Raw genomic sequence first — 16,774 nt, forward strand, 5'->3', positions numbered from 1 at the left:
GGCTACGCAGGCTACACACCAATAAGGAAGCCAGTGCCTCAGCTATTAAACATAGCTGCCATGGATAGGACTCCAAGAAAAACAGTTCCTGTCCAAGCTACAGAGCACATATAAAACTCATTTGTCTCAAACACTAAATCCTAAGCCACCAGAGTTGTCTTCTGTGGATATTTCACCCCTGTAAGTTAGCAGTCATCATCCAGCCTTTTTCTTCAGAATCACCCTGTTGCAAATGTCATTGCAATGACACTCTGAGCCCATGATAGCAAATACCAGAGCAGAGTGATTAATTAATTCTTAACTGTGAGATTTCCTGTGAAGGCTAGAATAAAAAATGCATTCCCAGGGGTGGGGGGAAGGGAGGAATCAGCCTTCTACCCATATACTCGTGAGCAAAAAACCACATGTCAGTCTTGAATGTGTTTTGTAGTTCTCTGTGCCTGCTTCCTTAAGCCTTTGTTATATGATCTCCCCACTCCAGAGAAAACATCTATGCTTTGTTCTTTTCCATAAAGAAAGCCCATGTCCAAAACATGGGAATATTGGTTACAGAAGAGAATTATGTCTTCAGTCTCAGACTGGTTTCTGCCATCTTCTTTGATCATTTAGGTAGAAAACACTGTCCATAGCTCAGACATAATTGTCTTTTGCTTTGCATGGATAAAGTGGCAGTACACAGCTCATTGTATGAATTACTTGGATTCATTTGGATATAGAGTTAGGATTTATTATGGCTAATGTTGATGTAGCAAACAAGATCATATTAAAAAATATATACATGCAATATGTTGTCATTTTATTTAAATATTTACCATTTCATGTAAAAGTCTGATTATAGGAGTCAAAATGAGTTTACTGTTAGTTCAGTTTTACTAAATTCTTTCCACATTACATCACATTGCAGGGGATCTTTTCAGTGAAAGTACCAGGTTTATGTTGGTGGTGTTAAGGTGTGGATTTTTTAAACAGGTCATACAGACTTTTCTTTAATGTTCTATCTAGTAGAAGGGTTATAGCTGGGTCTACACTACTCCTAGAAACAGCAAGACAAGCAAGGAAATTTTTAATTTCCACTATATAGTTTAGCTTTGAACAGTCTTCATCTAGAAGCAGTACATAAAAAATTGGTCTAAAAACATGATATGGAAGAAAGCAGACAGTTAAAATTATCTGGATCACAAGAATGTTTCTTTTCACTGTTCTGTATATCAGATGTTTTTGTCCAATGCAAGTGGTTTTTTGTATTTTACTCAGATGCCTGGTAAGAGAATAGTATGACAACAAAACTGTTAAAAACAATAGAAAAAAACAAGCTGTAACAAAAGACGCTGCAATCTTTGCAGTAAATTCACCAGCTTCTACCCTCGTGTTATAACATATGTGTAATGCTTCCTTAGGCCTTTCCTGGGCATCATATATTATAGTTGCTACCGTTATGCACATTACAATAAGCCATATAAAGACAGAAAAATATTTAGCAAATTTTGGCTGACAGAACTTTATAAGTACACGCTTTCTGAAGTTCTCCTTAACTGCTTGAGATTGTTGTGCATCATTATTTTTCTTCAGTGTTGCATACTGACTCAAAGCAATCGTACATAAAATTATAATTGTAACATACATACAGACATGCGTAATGGTAGTTCCAAGGTGGTACGCTACCCTGCATATTCCAGAGTCATATGTCCACTTATGCGCATTTGCAAAATAGGCAGCCAGGAAAGGCATAGCACTGCATATGAGCAAATTTGCAGTGACAAGATTTACCAGATAAATGTACTGTGTTCTTCTTCTGAGTGTTTGCCTTAAAAATACGCAGGCAGCGAGAGTATTTCCAACACCACCAGTTGTAAATAAGAAAGAGTAGATGATGGGTAGAGCTACAGTAGTAGCTAATGATGGCCGGAGAACACATGTTGAATTTGTCATTTATGCCGAGTCTTCTTGCATAAATGGTGAAAGCTGAAACACAATTAGAGAAATTATTCCTCTGTAATGTATATCTAGCATCTTTTTTTATTATTATTATCTTATTTTAACTCTTCTTGCTTTTCAGTGTTACTACTTCCTATCTTTGACAGAAATTGTGAAGGAAAAATAGTGTTAGCTTATGTCAAAAACAAAGACTTTATGTGCATAGAATCTAATAAAATAAATGAGGAAGTAGAAGGTTTAAGCTAGGGTCTGACAATAACTTATGTGGTCTTGGTGTATTTCTAAATCTCCTAGAACATCTGTAACCTACTTTGGAAACCACTTCTAGACTATTTTAAGTTAAATAAGCAAAAGAAATGCAAAGCATTACTGTAATTGCAGAAATGCAGAGGAGTATCCTGTACCTCTGTTTAAGTAAGAATTAAACTGTACATGATTCTGGGACCTGTCTGGGTGCATTTATTTTGTACTCTTATCAGTATCTAATGTTACTTTGTTTAGAGATCTAATCTTAGAGATACACATTTGGCATGAATGATTTAGTCATGAACATATGAAACAGTTGCTGAAAAATGATGTATTTCCAAGTTCACTTTTCAATTTATTCTCAATTTCCAGACTGTAAGAAATCAAATCTAATTGGTGTTTAAAGTTCTGTACAATTATAGCACATAAAAATGTGCCTTTCACTTACTAACCTGTAGTGAAGAGAGATTCTCTCATTCACAAGTTTAGTGAAGTTTATCCAACTTAGCTATTATTCCATACAAAAGCATATGGAAAAAAAAGCAGATTTCAAACTTACAAGTTGAGAGTAATTTTTTTTTGAAACATCTATAAGCAAATACCAAAGAATATTCCGTGTAACTATGATAGAACACCTATACACCAAGATGATAGATAGATAAATAACAAGAAGTTGTAAAAGTCATATTTAAAAATTATGCCATAGGTCATGTTTGACAACTTGCAAGTTAAACCAAGTTTTTTTGTAGCTGTTGCATTTTTGCCTAAGTCCCGCATCAATCATTGAACCAAATCGTATTAAATTATTTTATTGCAATGAGTTAAATTCTTAAAGTAATTGTTGGATTCAGTTATTTAGAAATCTAATGACCATTTTTGTGTGAACACACAGATTTTATCTGGTGAAACAAAGAAGTAGCACTTTTAAGCTTACCTATGCAAGCTGCAGGCACCTTCCTTTGGAGAGAGGGAATTTTGTCTTACGTCCTTTTTATCTCCGCTGCTGCAGTGAGAAGGATGATACTTAATTCTGGAAAATAGAGTTACGAAAAATGTCTTCGTGACATAGGTTTTCAGAATGTGCACTTTTCTTTGGCAGTGTCAGAAGTCAGCTAGGCTTTTAAAGTTCAAACCAAAAATGTCTGTCGAAAAAAAGTCTTTGCAGTTAGGTCAGGATACAGCTCCATTAGAGAATTAAAACGAATGAAATAGAGAAGAGTGGAAGAATGATTGTAACAGTCCTTTGGCCATGTAGCTATGGCACAGAAATACCTTAAAATACTTTATATGGTTCTTTCCTCCTTTGGGGGGTGGAGGAATTGTTACAGTCATGCTCTTTTAAGACTGCCCACTTCCCAGAATGAAAAAGAAAAGTTGATATTTTATGCGTGAGAACTTATTTTCAGTGCAGTTTAACTGTTTTTCAGTTCCAAGAGTTTTCATGAAGCTGACTCTGTTCCTGAAACCCACCTGCAGTAATAAGAGTGTATCCATGTCATATCCTCATGCCAGTGACCAAATGAACAGATCACTTCTGTCTAGTCACATGCTGGATTCTGTGGGAGCAGTTAACAGCTGATGTGTTCTAGGCTTACTAATCATTCAGGAAAACCAACTCAGATTGTGTCCAAGAACTGGTGTTTTACAGAAACCACCCAGAAGGCTACAAAGGATGTTTTCCCTCCTCCGGAAGAAGAGTGTTGATCACAGATGAGTCAAACTCCGCTTAGCTCTTCGGAGCTCGAGACTGAATTTCCTTCTTTCTGATACATCTGTGGTCGTCAGATACAAGTTTTCAAAAGCCTTAAATAAGTTCCTCTATGAGAACAGAGGAGATACCATAAAAAAACTTCTGTAGTTTTACTAAGGTTCTTGTTGTGTTTGCTTTGCTTCGCATATAAGCACCCACTGTAAGAATCCAATAATCCACTTTAGTGATCTACTATGGATTTAATTGTTCAGTTTTTTGTTGTTGTTCTAAAATGATGGACATGTATTCTGGCCTTTTATTTATACTAAAAAATTGATCTCGTTTAAGATTAAATTTAAGTGAGGGGAACTTGCTGAGAAATACTAGTAATTAGTTCATAATGCTGTAATTAGTTTGCATGCATATTTTAATTTTTGTTCCTGTTAAGCTTAGTTTTACCTTTTCTTTCAACTTTTGAATATATAATTGTGTTAAAAATTTGTTTTAATAGAAAGGTTCTTGTATTAATTAAATATCTAATAGTCTCTTAAGCAGTCTTAGAAGTCCTTGTTTTTGTGGTATTCCATCCAGTTTTAGACACAAGAATAGATATACTGAAAATGTGCTAGGGGGAAACCGTGGTCAGATGCCAAAAGGTGCGGTTGCCCAAAGTTAGCAGTTTTTTTATTATTACTCAGTTGGTTATTACCAGTAGCCTGTAGTATTTTTAATTCAGTGCTCATAATTCTTGCTATGCGAAGAGATAATGATACTTTTTTTACTGATCTATTGTATGATAACAGATTAATACAGTGAATTACAGTCTATCAGACTTCATTTTGCAACTGGTTAGTGAGATGGGCAACAAAGGAATGGGATATTGTAAGTAAAAAGAAAAACAACAACAACAACAACAACAAAACAGCAACAACAAAAAACACCAGAAGTATGTCATTAGTTCAAAACTGTAAGCACCTTCCTCATTCTTTTAGTGGACTATTTCCATCCATCTAACCTATAAATGGTTTATTTTATCTACAATACATTTGATGATACTCAAACAGTCCATGTGCATCTCTTATGCAATTCACTCGTTAAGTTCTTCATAATGGTCTTCAATTACTTTCTTCACCTCAATTATTTATATTTTCAGCACTCTTAAACCATGGTTACTTACAATTTGAACTTCTTACTGGATTTTATATGCCAGTAAGCAATATATGTTGCCTTTTAGTGCTGTTTGCAGAAAACCTTTTTTGTGGCTCAAAACTGCAAAGACAAGGAAATTCACAGTGAGGAAAGTTATTTCATTTAGCCATTTATAACTCGTACCTAACTCTTGTTATTTAGTACAACCATATATGACAGAGTGATCCACATGCAAACCACTTGTCTGCTGCCTCTCCTGTCTATATTCTCAAGATGGTAGAAGACAGCCCAATTAACCTCATCTCCTTGTGCCTGTCACAACCTAGATGGAGAACTGTTCCTGCTGTACAGCAGGATATAGAGTAGATTGGCAGCAGCTGCTCCTCATCGGATGGAATAAGGCAGCAGCCCAGTTACCCTTGGCTCCTGTAGCAGTCCCAGCTCTCTCTGTGCCATGAAAGGCCCAAGAAATGCACTCAGTCTCTAAAGCTTGATGGATGGAAGGCAACTGCTAGTATAGGGCACAGAAAGGTGGGTGCCTCTAAATGGGTCCACTATGAATGCTAAGAATGAATCATCCCAAATAAATGTATAGCATACATCAAACATGCAGCAGCCTTTAACTTGAAGTATAATTTCATGTACTTGGAATTTGATCTATTGGGTGGCTTTAATACTAGGATAAGTCTCTAAGATGCATTGACTACTATGTGAGCAATCCATGTTTCCTTTCCAAAATATAATTTACCGAGTAGCTTGCTTAGAACTTTGACTTTTGGTACTTAGTTTTATTGCATTGTTGGGTTTTGGAGGGTTGTATTTTGTTTTGTGTGTTTGTTTTTAATTAAACATTAAAATTGAAAGTTTATTGACTGCATAAACTGTAGGACAAAAGCACTACATGGTATCCGTTTTTAATTAGACATCTAGATCAGGAGAGTTGGTGCAGACCACCATGGTTCCTCCTTGCCTGTTCATCAGCTCTCCTTGACGGCATGACCCGGTGTGTGTCCAGCCCTTCTGACTTGATATGATGAGGATTTTAGCTCTAAGTCAGTATATGTACTTTATATTGTGAGAAATCCTGATCAAAGTGAAGTCCTCTAAGTTCATTTTTAAATCTACTTTACTTGAATCAAGCACTGTACTGAATCAGTGGATATAAAATATTTGGTGGGTCTGAGTTAGATCTCTGTTAGACTGTCTCCTGTTGCTACTCATTAATGATTTATTTTCATCAGCTTTAGAACTGCCCTTGCAGTTCAGCAAAATAGATAAGAATGAGTATTCTTATGTTGTTTGATGAGCTACAAGTGCATGCAATATAAGTTGCACATTTCTAGCAACTACTACTTTGTAGTATTTCTAGCATCCTTAGTGATATAGACATTGGGTTATATTGCACCCATACATCTGATCATTTGGTTGTCACAATATGCAAGGTTAAGTGTTTCACAGCTCTCTAGGTAGTTGTTTTACATACAGAAAACACAAACTAAACAATGTCTTTAAGCTGGGAAACTTAACTTGAAGTTGATATTGCCAATAAAAATCATCTTCTAAAATGTTTAGACTTCAGGACTTCAATGCTAAAAACCTTGATTTTTTTTTTTCCACTGGTGAAATTCTTTTTGTGGCCTCCAGAGGTCTCCTTTACGATATTTGATTTTTAAAAAGCAGTGACTGCATATTGGTCATGATAATTCTTATTTTTAACTTCCAAAATCAGTTCTTAACATGATAATTTTAATGATTGTTGTAGTCAAGTAGGTAGCTTTCTCTGTTGTTTTGGGTTTTGTTTTGTGTTTTGTTGTTGTTTTGTTTTGTTTTGTTTTTACCATACTGTAATTTGTATTTTTCAAGTTAGATGTTTGTATGTAAGAGCATTTTGGCTTTCTCAGGTGGTTCTTAAGCTTTTGAGGAAATGCAAAAGTAACCAAGCAAAAAATGAAAGCCTGAAATATGGTAATAAAGGTGAAATTGGTATTCAAATACCGATAGATAGATTCTTCTGGCTCTAAACTGGGGAGCTTTGTCTACAAAAGGAATTCCTTGCTGATAAAGAACATTCCCAGGCCCCTTGGCAAAAGTCTTCTTATGAAGCTTTCAATGTGTTGTTGACCATATGTTAGCATCTTTACCTAGTGGGAGTTTTTGTGGGAGGAAGAGGGAGTATATTTTTCTTTTAAAAGCACATGGTCATCTATATCTGTGCTTAGAGAGTTCTCTGTAACAGCTGGCCTTGCTTTTTGATAAGATCAAAGGTGTGCAGTCTGTCCCTCTGTATGCAAAATTAAAGGAACCAGGACTCATCATTTACAGACAAAAGCAAGATAACTTCTGAAGGCATCATGTAGCAAATTATACTGTTCTGATATATTTTAAGTAATTGATTCAGTTCATTAAAATATAAACTTAGAAATAAACACTGATTTTCTTTTCTTCCTCATTTTGTTTCTCATTTTGAAGTAGTGTGATACACGATCGGACATTTCTCTACCATTCATGTACTTACATCTATATTTACCACTCTAACTGTGGAGTCTGTCTGTAAAGGCTTTTTGCAGCATCATCCCTTACTCCCAGCTATTCCCACCCTTGTGCTGTCTGTGAACAACTTTTGTACTAAGGATTTTTCCTACCTATTGCATCTCTAAACACTGAATGGTAACAGCTTTGTAGTGCTTTCCCTGTTTTCTTGGATTCCCTCACTAGGGTACCCTCAGTAATTGGGAATTTGTGTAAGGCATGGAAAAAAGGCTGGCAAAAGATTCCCAGCCCTACAGAGAATATGTTGAAAATACATTTTGGATTGCTAGGATATTATCAGTGGTTTCTTTTTCTTTCTATGCTTTATTTGTACTGTTGTACTGTGTACAGCTCCCTCCTGTCCCCCAGATTCTGTATGCACTTTCAGAGAGAGCATAAAACTAAGGTGTCCACATGTGAATTTTCCATTTTGGGGAATAATAATGACTCTTGCTTATTCGTCAGTGGTGTAAGTTGCACTTCTCTCTTATGCTTTCATTGACTGATGTTGTGAAAGTTGTTGAATTAAAATTTTCCATGTTGGGTTATAAGTGGTAATTTCGTTCCCTTGTGAAAAATAATGGTTTGCAGGTTAAAAGGGTAATAACAGTGAATTTCAGCGTAGAAACAAAAGTTGGTTACGCAAACCAGGTACATTTGGATATGCTTATAGTTCAATTTACAACCTTGTTTCTGGGAAACAGCTTTGTTTCTTGGCTTATTTTTCCCATTTATTTTAAGGAATATGTGTATGAGAATGTAGCTATTAATACATTTGTCAAATCTAAAAACTATAAAAGTGACTAGCTGGCATGTATGCTTTATATGCATTTTCTTTATATATGTAATTAGTATTTCTTCTAATGAAGAATATGAACTCCTTTTTACATGTTAAAAAGGGTGGCATTTTTGTTTACTGGCTGAAATTTGGGTATTTCTAATTTTGAATAAAGAAGGAAAATAAAGTTCATATGGGTACTATGGAAACGTGTTGAGTTAGTGTGTATTTACAGAAAGAAGAACATAACTGAAGGAATAATACCAGAGTTTTCTATGATACATAAGCGAATCTGTAAATTGGTGTAAACTGACTGTCTTGCAATTTGTAGCAGTGCTTATCATGTCTTACAGAAATGCCACCGAAACCTGCATGCTATTCTGAGATTATAACATGTATTGTATAAATACAGCATCACAATTGTGTTTGCTGCTAGGAAGTAAAAGAAAAAAAAAAAAAGTGGGATCTGAATTACTTAGCAAGTAATTACTGCAAGTTGGCCCTCATACCACTTAGGTAGCGTTGCTAAGACAAGACGTAACAAACAGTACAACACTACTGAAGTGACTAATTACATGGTCACTTGAAATTTCATGGTGTAATTTTCAGCAGACCTCTCAAGAGCTTTAGGCTGTTTGCTCTTCAGTAATATCCGTTTGCAGCACCCGACATTTTGCCCTCATAAGTTGGGAAAACTGATTTCAAGAAAAATAAATAAATAAATATTAAAACATAGCAAAAGTACCTGCCTTTGCTTTTGATGCAGTAGTCATTGTTTCCTACATGACAGTACTGTCTAGTTTCAGATCTCTTTCTGAGCCAGTCTAAACCATCAGACCTTTAACATCTTGAAGGTCTTGAATTTACACAGTCGTGGAAATCTAAAATGAAGTAATTTCACTTGTCCGTTTGTTGTTTTTTTGTTTCTTTTGTTTTGTTTTTGTTCTTCTAACTGCTGCTCTCTTGATATCAGGACTCAGACAAGGAGCATATCATACTTCACATTTCCCCTCTTCCATGCCATAACTGGCATTACAAACTTATTGTGCCCTCTTTCAGGTTTCCATTTCTGAGCCAAAGAGTTGATTTTATTTAATGTATTCTGAATAGAATCTGTATCATACAAATTATGCAATATCACAGTGATGACTTCTCATTTTTTTGCTCCTAATTTTAACAATGTCTCTGCTGTTATATTGCTGTTGTGCAGAGAGTTGATGTCTTGCCCCTTTTTTTAGGGTTGGCTACTCTTAATAACTGTATATTGTTTGAAAACTTTGTCACCTCCTTACTGTCACTCATTCCAGATTGTATTCAACGTATTTGTAAATTTATCCATTTGCATATTCTTGAGGAATGTCACAAAGAAAAAAGCTATCTACTTTTTAAGCTTTATTTCCAAATTTCAACGAGTTCCAAAGCAAGAATTAACATCTAACATACCAGGTTTCTTTTGACCCTTTAGTAAGTGATCTTGCTAGAGTCCACTTACATTGTATCGCCTTTATCCCAGAGTTTCTCAGCTCCTCAGAGAGCTCCTCTGCTAGCTCCTCTCTAACAGCACCTCTGTAACTGATTTTCTGGTGCATGACTTCCATCAAACAAATCTCGTCACTTTTCCCTGGGTATCTTATACACCCAGGTTTGACTAACTTTATTTGTTGGTGCTATGGCTTGGCCCAATGCAAACAACTAAACTATACCTCCTGAAATCTCTCAAATATTTGGGTAACATTTGTTTTTCATTACTCGTGTGCAGTGGCTAATGAAAGCGATAGATGATCGTCTATTGAAATGCTTTTGAAACCTCGTAGTTTGTGGCATGTGGTCCTAGGAAAGCGTTACTCAGTATTTCTTCTAAGTTTTTATTTATTTCTGTAAAAACATCTGTTAATAATGCATGTGGCTTATGTAGTGCTCCTTCTCTGTAATCTGTAGAGAATGGCTGTCATGTAGAACCCTCTTAATCAGTGCAAGTGTGTTTAAGGCTTTCCTCTGGAAGAAAATACTTAACAGCTTTCACTGTTAAAAAAAAAGTTAAAAACAAGCCTATATAATAGTATTCACATAACGGACCACAATCATGAACTTGCACTATAGGATTGACATTTTCCTGTTGTCTTTTCATGAATTCCTTACAAAATAAGGTTGTAGTAACCAAGTAAATGTTGCATTATTTACCAAAGCATATCCAGAATACTATTTTTTTTTCAGTAGTGCAGTGTCCATGAATTGCAATCCTTTTGATGAAAATTCTGGTTTAAATAGAACACTCTCTTGAAAATTAAGAACCCTGCCCTTTTTTTGTAAATATATATATATGTGTGTATACATAAAATAAAACACACAGCCTAGTCATTGTACCTGAGTTAACCTGTTTACATCCACTTGAACCAAATGTTGTGGTTTCACACAGCAGGCAGCTTAGCCCCCACATAACCACTTACACACTCCCCCGCAGCAGGCTGGGGGAGAGAACCGGGAAGGTAAAAGAGCAAGAATGTGTGGGTTGAGATATAGACAGTTTAACTGGGGGGAAAAAAAAAAGCTGCACAAGCAAACCAACGCAAAGGATTCATGCACTGCTTCCCATTGGCAGGCAGATGTTTAGCCACTTCTAGGAAAGCAGGGCTTATCGTGTGCAGCTGTTACTTGGAAGACAAATGCCATCACTCCAAACATCCCCTCTTCTCCTTCTGACCAGTTTGGGCCAGCTGTCCCTGCTGTGTCCCCTCCCAGCTCCTTGGCAGGGCAGCGTGAGAAGCCAAAAAGTCCTTGGCTCTGTGCAAATGCTGCTCTGCAACAACTGAAACATCAGGGTGTTATCAGCATTATTCTCATCCTAAATCCAAAGCATAGCACCATGCCAGCTACTGTTTAAGAAAATTAACTCTATCCTAGCTGAAACCGGGACACCAAAACTGAAGTAAAATCACATAAAAATTAAACCACAATTATATCTAGGAGAGGTGAATTGTTATGTTTTCTTTGTCCAGTAAGAGTTTTATGAGTAGTTTCTATAAAATCAGAATATTGTACAGGATTAATAAAAAAAAAAAAAAACTGAAAGTTTTGACATAGATTAGGTATAAGAAGTCACACGATCCACCAGAGAAGTTTCTGAGTCATATGAAAATCAATATCAAAATACTGATCAATATTAAAATCAATATCAAAATCAACCTGAGCAATATTGCTTGTTTGACATAATAGATCCTTATTTTGTAGAGCTACCGTCTGGTATCTAATCTGTTCACCTTTCTGGCTAGACATTTAAATTGTTCTCTGTATAGGTGCCTCTTTGCATGTCTTTGTGTCTAACAACCACCTTCAGCCCTCTTTTTTTCTATACAACTTTACAGTTTGAAATTCTAGTTTATAAATACATGAACGGGTAAGTAGACTAGTTGACTGACCTTAAGCAAAGGTCAAAGCTGATGCTTCCAATGTGCAAGAGAACTACTTTCTCTCTATATATATATACTTATATATATATTATTTACAATTATATATATATATATATATTCTGCTCTATATGCTCAGTTTGGTGAGCATTTTCCTTGTTGAAATACTCTGGGTAGCTGAAGTCACCAAATTTGTTCAGTTATATGAATATGAAGGAAATCTTAGCTAACTGAAAATACCCGTATGTTTTCTCTCCTTCATGAATTTCTAATTTTCTTAGCCATTGCTACTTTTCCTCAAGTATTCAGTGTCAACATTCATTAAAATGTTGAAAATATAATAAAATGTTTAGGAGGTTTGTATATTTTAACTTTGATATTTAATAAAGTGTGCCTTCTATAATTATAACTGAATCAGTGGCAGTCATGTTCTTCACCTCATGTTTAAGCCACTTATGTTGCTAAATACTCAAGTATTTTCATGCAAAAAAAGAGTTCTGTAAAATGCTGATCTCTTTGAAGCCTATTAAAATCGAGAAGTACATAAAACCTTTAATGATTCGTATAGCTCTTTTGAATAGGACACATTACTTTCAGAAAATTCATCTGCTGTTTACATACACAGATTGGTAATATTTATGTCTATACAGGCGCAAACCACTTTGTAGAAATCTCCTCAAAGAGTTAGTGTTCTACATTAGTCCCACAGAAGGTATCTGAGATAAACTTAAGGACGTTTCCTGTTTTGTTTTCTTGGATAAACAACCGTGGAGTACTTCAGAAAAGTCACTTCTCATTTTCACAAACAGAAGTAAAACTTCTCGTTTTTTAACAGGAAGAATGAGGCAGGATTAGTAGCCATACAGTACTGCATTTGGTGCATCTTGAGTTGATGTCCTAGAGTGACAAAGAGAGAAGCTGTTACCCATTTACTTAATCAGATCAGACTTCTTCTTAACAGAACTTGAGTGGGGAGTGGTAGTAGAAAATCGCTCTTGTGTATATTGTCCAAGTTTTATTTCTGAAGTACTTTCCAGAGTTATGCTTGAATCTCCATGAATTCTTCTACAAATAATTTGGAATACAGTCTTACGGACACTTCTGGACATCAGGAAATACATAACTGGGTCTAAGCAACTGTTAAAAGATGAAAATATGAGCATCACCTCATTGCTTCTGTGAATGATTCCCCTCCAATAACAAGGTGGATTTTGTAACTGTGATGTAATGTAGACAAATCGGAAGATGTGGTATGGAACAAAACAGATAGTGAAAATAATTAGTACAATAAAGGAATTCCTTGCTGTCTGGGTATATTTTGCTGCATTGGGAAAATTAGATCTTCTTCTTGAGATTTTCAGAAGGTTCTTGGCAATTTTAACATATGAAAGTATCAAAAGGAAAAAAACTGTCCAAAAGATTATGACAATAATGTAATTTAAAACTGCTTCTATCATTGCATTCTTTTTAGTTCGGTAATGAAAGCACATAGTAGAATTTCTGACCTCACTCTTAAAGAAAGATGGTACAACTACTACTAGAAATCCTGTTAGTGCAAGTGCCCACACAGCGCAACAAATATATATACTTTGGGTAGCAGTTATCATTTTAGGACGCTTTACAGACTTAGTTATTTTTACGTAACGATCTAGACTAATGAGTCCCAACAGTACTATGCTAATGTACATGTTCATGTAAAATAGAGTTCCTACAATCTTGCATAAAATATGTCCAAACGTCCAGGTGTTATTGTTAACATGGTACAGTATTCGGAAGGGAAGACAGAAGATCAGCAGAAGGTCTGCAATGGCCACATTTAGCAAGTAAACTTGGATGGAATTCCTCTTCTGGTGAATGCACAGGAAAGCAAACAGGGCTATAACATTTCCAGCCAATCCAACAACAAAAATGACAGAGTAAAAAAGTATTAAAGCAGATGATAGCGCATCATCTTCTAAGAAACAGTTGGTGTTGTTTTGAATTTCGGAGGCGTTTGTGGCTAGGTGGGTTTGGTTACTCCAGGAGGCTTTGTGTGGAGGAATGGTCAATAAGTCAGCTGAAGCTGCAGCCATCATTTATGAGGATTTTCTTAGCTGGTCTGTAAGGATGCAAAGAGAAAATCTAAGAATTAAATCATCATAGGATCACTTTTGTGTCTTTGCTTGCTTTGTTGTCTTAGGTATATACATAGTCTTACAAATAAGACAATAAGTAAATAAAGTAAATGCACTAAATTGTACCCAAGTAGAAGAAGAACTTTCAGGCAAATACCATGATATAATGTAATGCTAGAACATTTAGTTCCCTGTTTTTCTTCATGCAAAGTGGGCAAGAACAGATGGTACAGAGTACTCACCCGGATTGCTATTCTTATCATTACATTTTTATTACTATCTTAAATTGTTTTAAAATCAACTACTACGTTTTGTTGAAAAAAATAGAAATTTACATTTTTTTGCTTGATCTGTAAGTACAAATCAAATGTTCTCATGTTATTTTTGTGGTGTTTTTTTTTCTGACACTGAGAAAAAAAATTAAGATGCAATGAAGTGTAAGCGTAACTAAGTACTGTCAGTTTGATAAAATACATAAAAATATGTGTATATTAAATCAATTCTAAACTCAATGCTATTGATTTTAGGTAAGTACCCAATGCCTTGCTTGTTAGTCACTGGTTTTCATTCAGAAAAGCAATTGCCATTTGATGTTTATTTGGCCATGTAATGTGTTGTAACAGTGTGAGTCAGCACTGTTATGTTAGCTTCTTTTTAATAACTCATATTTTCATGTAAATGTAACTATTTTTTCCTTTTGTTGCAAGTTCATAAATCAAGATTGTGCAAGGAAACTAATTTTAGCTTGAAAACTACATTATGCAGTAACAGATTGTTTTCACATCTTTACTTATTTTCATAAAGTTTTTAATTTCACTGAGCTTATTTTTCACCAGGAAGGTACAGTCTAAAAGATAAAAATCAGCTTTGACCAAAGAAAGAAAGCTCCCTCCCAAAAGAAAAAAAAAAAAAAAAAAAAAAAAAAGTGGTTAGCACAGCGGAATAGCAAAGAACTGTTTAGAGACTTATGACTATTAATAATATAATTTTTTTCCTTGATTTGTACGCCGCAGTGGTAAAAATTTGGCGTTTGCAGCAGCTAGCTTCTGTTCTCTCAATCTCAAAAGAGCTGCAAAATTGTTTTTGGTATTCTGAGCAGATGTCTCCAACAACAGTAGAAAAAAAAAAAAAAACACTCTACCATATACACAAATTTAAAATAGTTTTTCATTTGCATGGTTGGTCTTAAAAATGCAAATTTGCATTTAAATGTGTGATATAGCTGTGGTAGCATTTTAGGCAAAGTGCATAGTAAAAGCTGATGTACATACAGAATCTGAATTATTGAGAATGCGGTAAAATATTTTAATATTTCATGTTGGCTGATCTTAAAATTGCATTAAATATGGGCAATATGTTGGCAGTTTTAAAATTACTGCTGTCTTTTCATATTTTCATTTAGTAAGGTATGAGCTAGAAGTAATTGTGAAAGTTGTTTCTGGTTTAAAAGAATGCAGTACCTTCAAATACGTGGTAAAATCTATATATTGTTTTAAAATCTTATGTCTGTTGCTTATCTGTAAAAATGCTTCACATCATGAATTGCATAGTTAATTTACATCTTTTAGGTGAATGAGAGATGGAAAAAAGCAGTTACACTGCAGATACATCAGAAACAAGTTTTGTTATCTGTAAGCAGGCATGCACACCAGCTGTAATTACAAATGAATTAAAGTCTGAAGGCTGGTAGTGCCTTTGTAATTAAGAGACATTTCAATAGTAATTTGTTTTAGTGTATCTTAAGTATAAAAGAAGCCACTTACCATTTCTGTTTTAAGAGCTTCTGCTGATTTTGAAAACCACTGCTGAAGACAGGGAGGAGTAACATGTATGTCCTCTTATTAGAAAGCCAGAGTACCAGCTTCTCTATGAAAGTATGAAAATCAGCTGACACAGTGCAATTAGCAACAAGGGGAAGTTTTAACTAGTGTTGCAACTGTTGTGTTTATTCGAAGGTATTTTTAACTCACAAAACTCAGTTTATTGAAAAGATTGATTTTGTTGTTAATTTGGGTTTTTCTGGTAGAGCTTCTATCTTAAAGTTTTCTGTGAATTGGAGATTTGGATTTTTTTTTCAGAGAAAGTTTATTTCTGGTGATTAATGCCAGTGTCTTCCTTTTTGAAAAGCCATTATGTTGGTACAGCATGGAAACAGTATTGCTTCTTAAAGTTTTATGTGTAAGGTAAAGAGAAATCAACACCACAGTGAAGTGGCACATTTTCCTTTGTTGGTGTAGACCTTATCCATCTGCCTTCCCCCTTGCTTGGAGTGAGAAATCTGAGGTTCATTTTTTTCACTCAAAGTGGCAGTGGTGATAGAATGTGAAAGTGTGCAGCTTCACTGTTTCAATAAGGCAGAAGTGAAATAAAATACCTGGAGATAATACCACCTGGTAATATTATTTTAAATAGGATGTAAGGGGTTGAAGATCACACTTATAAATTGCAAATTTTAAAATTGGTTCTAGAAGTATTATTAAAATAAGGTAGCCTGAATTTAATGATAACTCAAGAATGTTGTCTTAGTATTCTCCTTAGTATTTGAAATAAGAATTTGCATGATAACATTCTTAATATATCATCTGTCTAGGAATCAGACTTGTTTGGGACTGCAGGTTTCTGTTAGACTGTTAGACTTGCAAACAGGCTCTGCAGTCTTACTTGAAGCTACTTGCTCTCAGACAATTACAGCTTTCCAAAGAGAACATGGATGGTTACAGATGATTTCTTAGGTAGTCAGATTGAGCCCCTTGTAGCACCTTTGCACTAGTCTGGCTCAAAGGTCTAAAGTGGTTATTTTCCTTTTAAAGATCATACAACGTGTGTGGAGTGTTATTTTTATTTCCATCACGTGTTTTTATTGGAATACCCTTGCTGCTAGTTAGCTACTAGGTAGTACAAATACTTGGGACAGTGATCACCCGAAGTT

At 35.1% G+C, this 16,774-nt stretch overlaps 3 protein-coding genes across 11 annotated transcripts in view; 1 reads left to right on the plus strand and 2 right to left on the minus strand.

Moving 5' to 3' along the window:
* CASK (calcium/calmodulin dependent serine protein kinase) overlaps positions 1–16,774 on the plus strand; it is a 213,819-nt gene that overhangs the window by 102,554 nt on the left and 94,491 nt on the right. The window lies entirely within an intron of this gene.
* GPR82 (G protein-coupled receptor 82) lies at positions 684–3,899 on the minus strand. 3 transcript variants are annotated; one of them, XM_068686170.1, is made up of 3 exons: positions 3,652–3,899; positions 3,116–3,184; positions 684–1,962 (listed from the first exon to the last, which is right to left on the minus strand). In XM_068686170.1, exon 3 carries the CDS (start codon positions 1,927–1,929, stop codon positions 946–948), a length of 984 nt encoding a protein of 327 aa, XP_068542271.1. In that variant the 5' UTR covers positions 1,930–1,962; positions 3,116–3,184; positions 3,652–3,899; the 3' UTR covers positions 684–945. The 3 variants fall into 3 exon arrangements, with proteins under 3 accessions (XP_068542271.1, XP_068542269.1, XP_068542258.1); XM_068686168.1 differs by having other exon boundaries at positions 3,116–3,211; XM_068686157.1 differs by lacking the exon at positions 3,652–3,899 and having other exon boundaries at positions 3,116–3,432.
* On the minus strand, positions 11,441–15,751 carry GPR34 (G protein-coupled receptor 34). Its single transcript, XM_068686143.1, has 2 exons — positions 15,609–15,751; positions 11,441–13,829 (listed from the first exon to the last, which is right to left on the minus strand). Exon 2 carries the CDS (start codon positions 13,804–13,806, stop codon positions 12,661–12,663), a length of 1,146 nt encoding a protein of 381 aa, XP_068542244.1. The 5' UTR covers positions 13,807–13,829; positions 15,609–15,751; the 3' UTR covers positions 11,441–12,660.

This window comes from Anas acuta, chromosome 1, assembly GCF_963932015.1.
Source record: "Anas acuta chromosome 1, bAnaAcu1.1, whole genome shotgun sequence".
NCBI classification, from domain to species: Eukaryota; Metazoa; Chordata; class Aves; order Anseriformes; family Anatidae; genus Anas; species Anas acuta.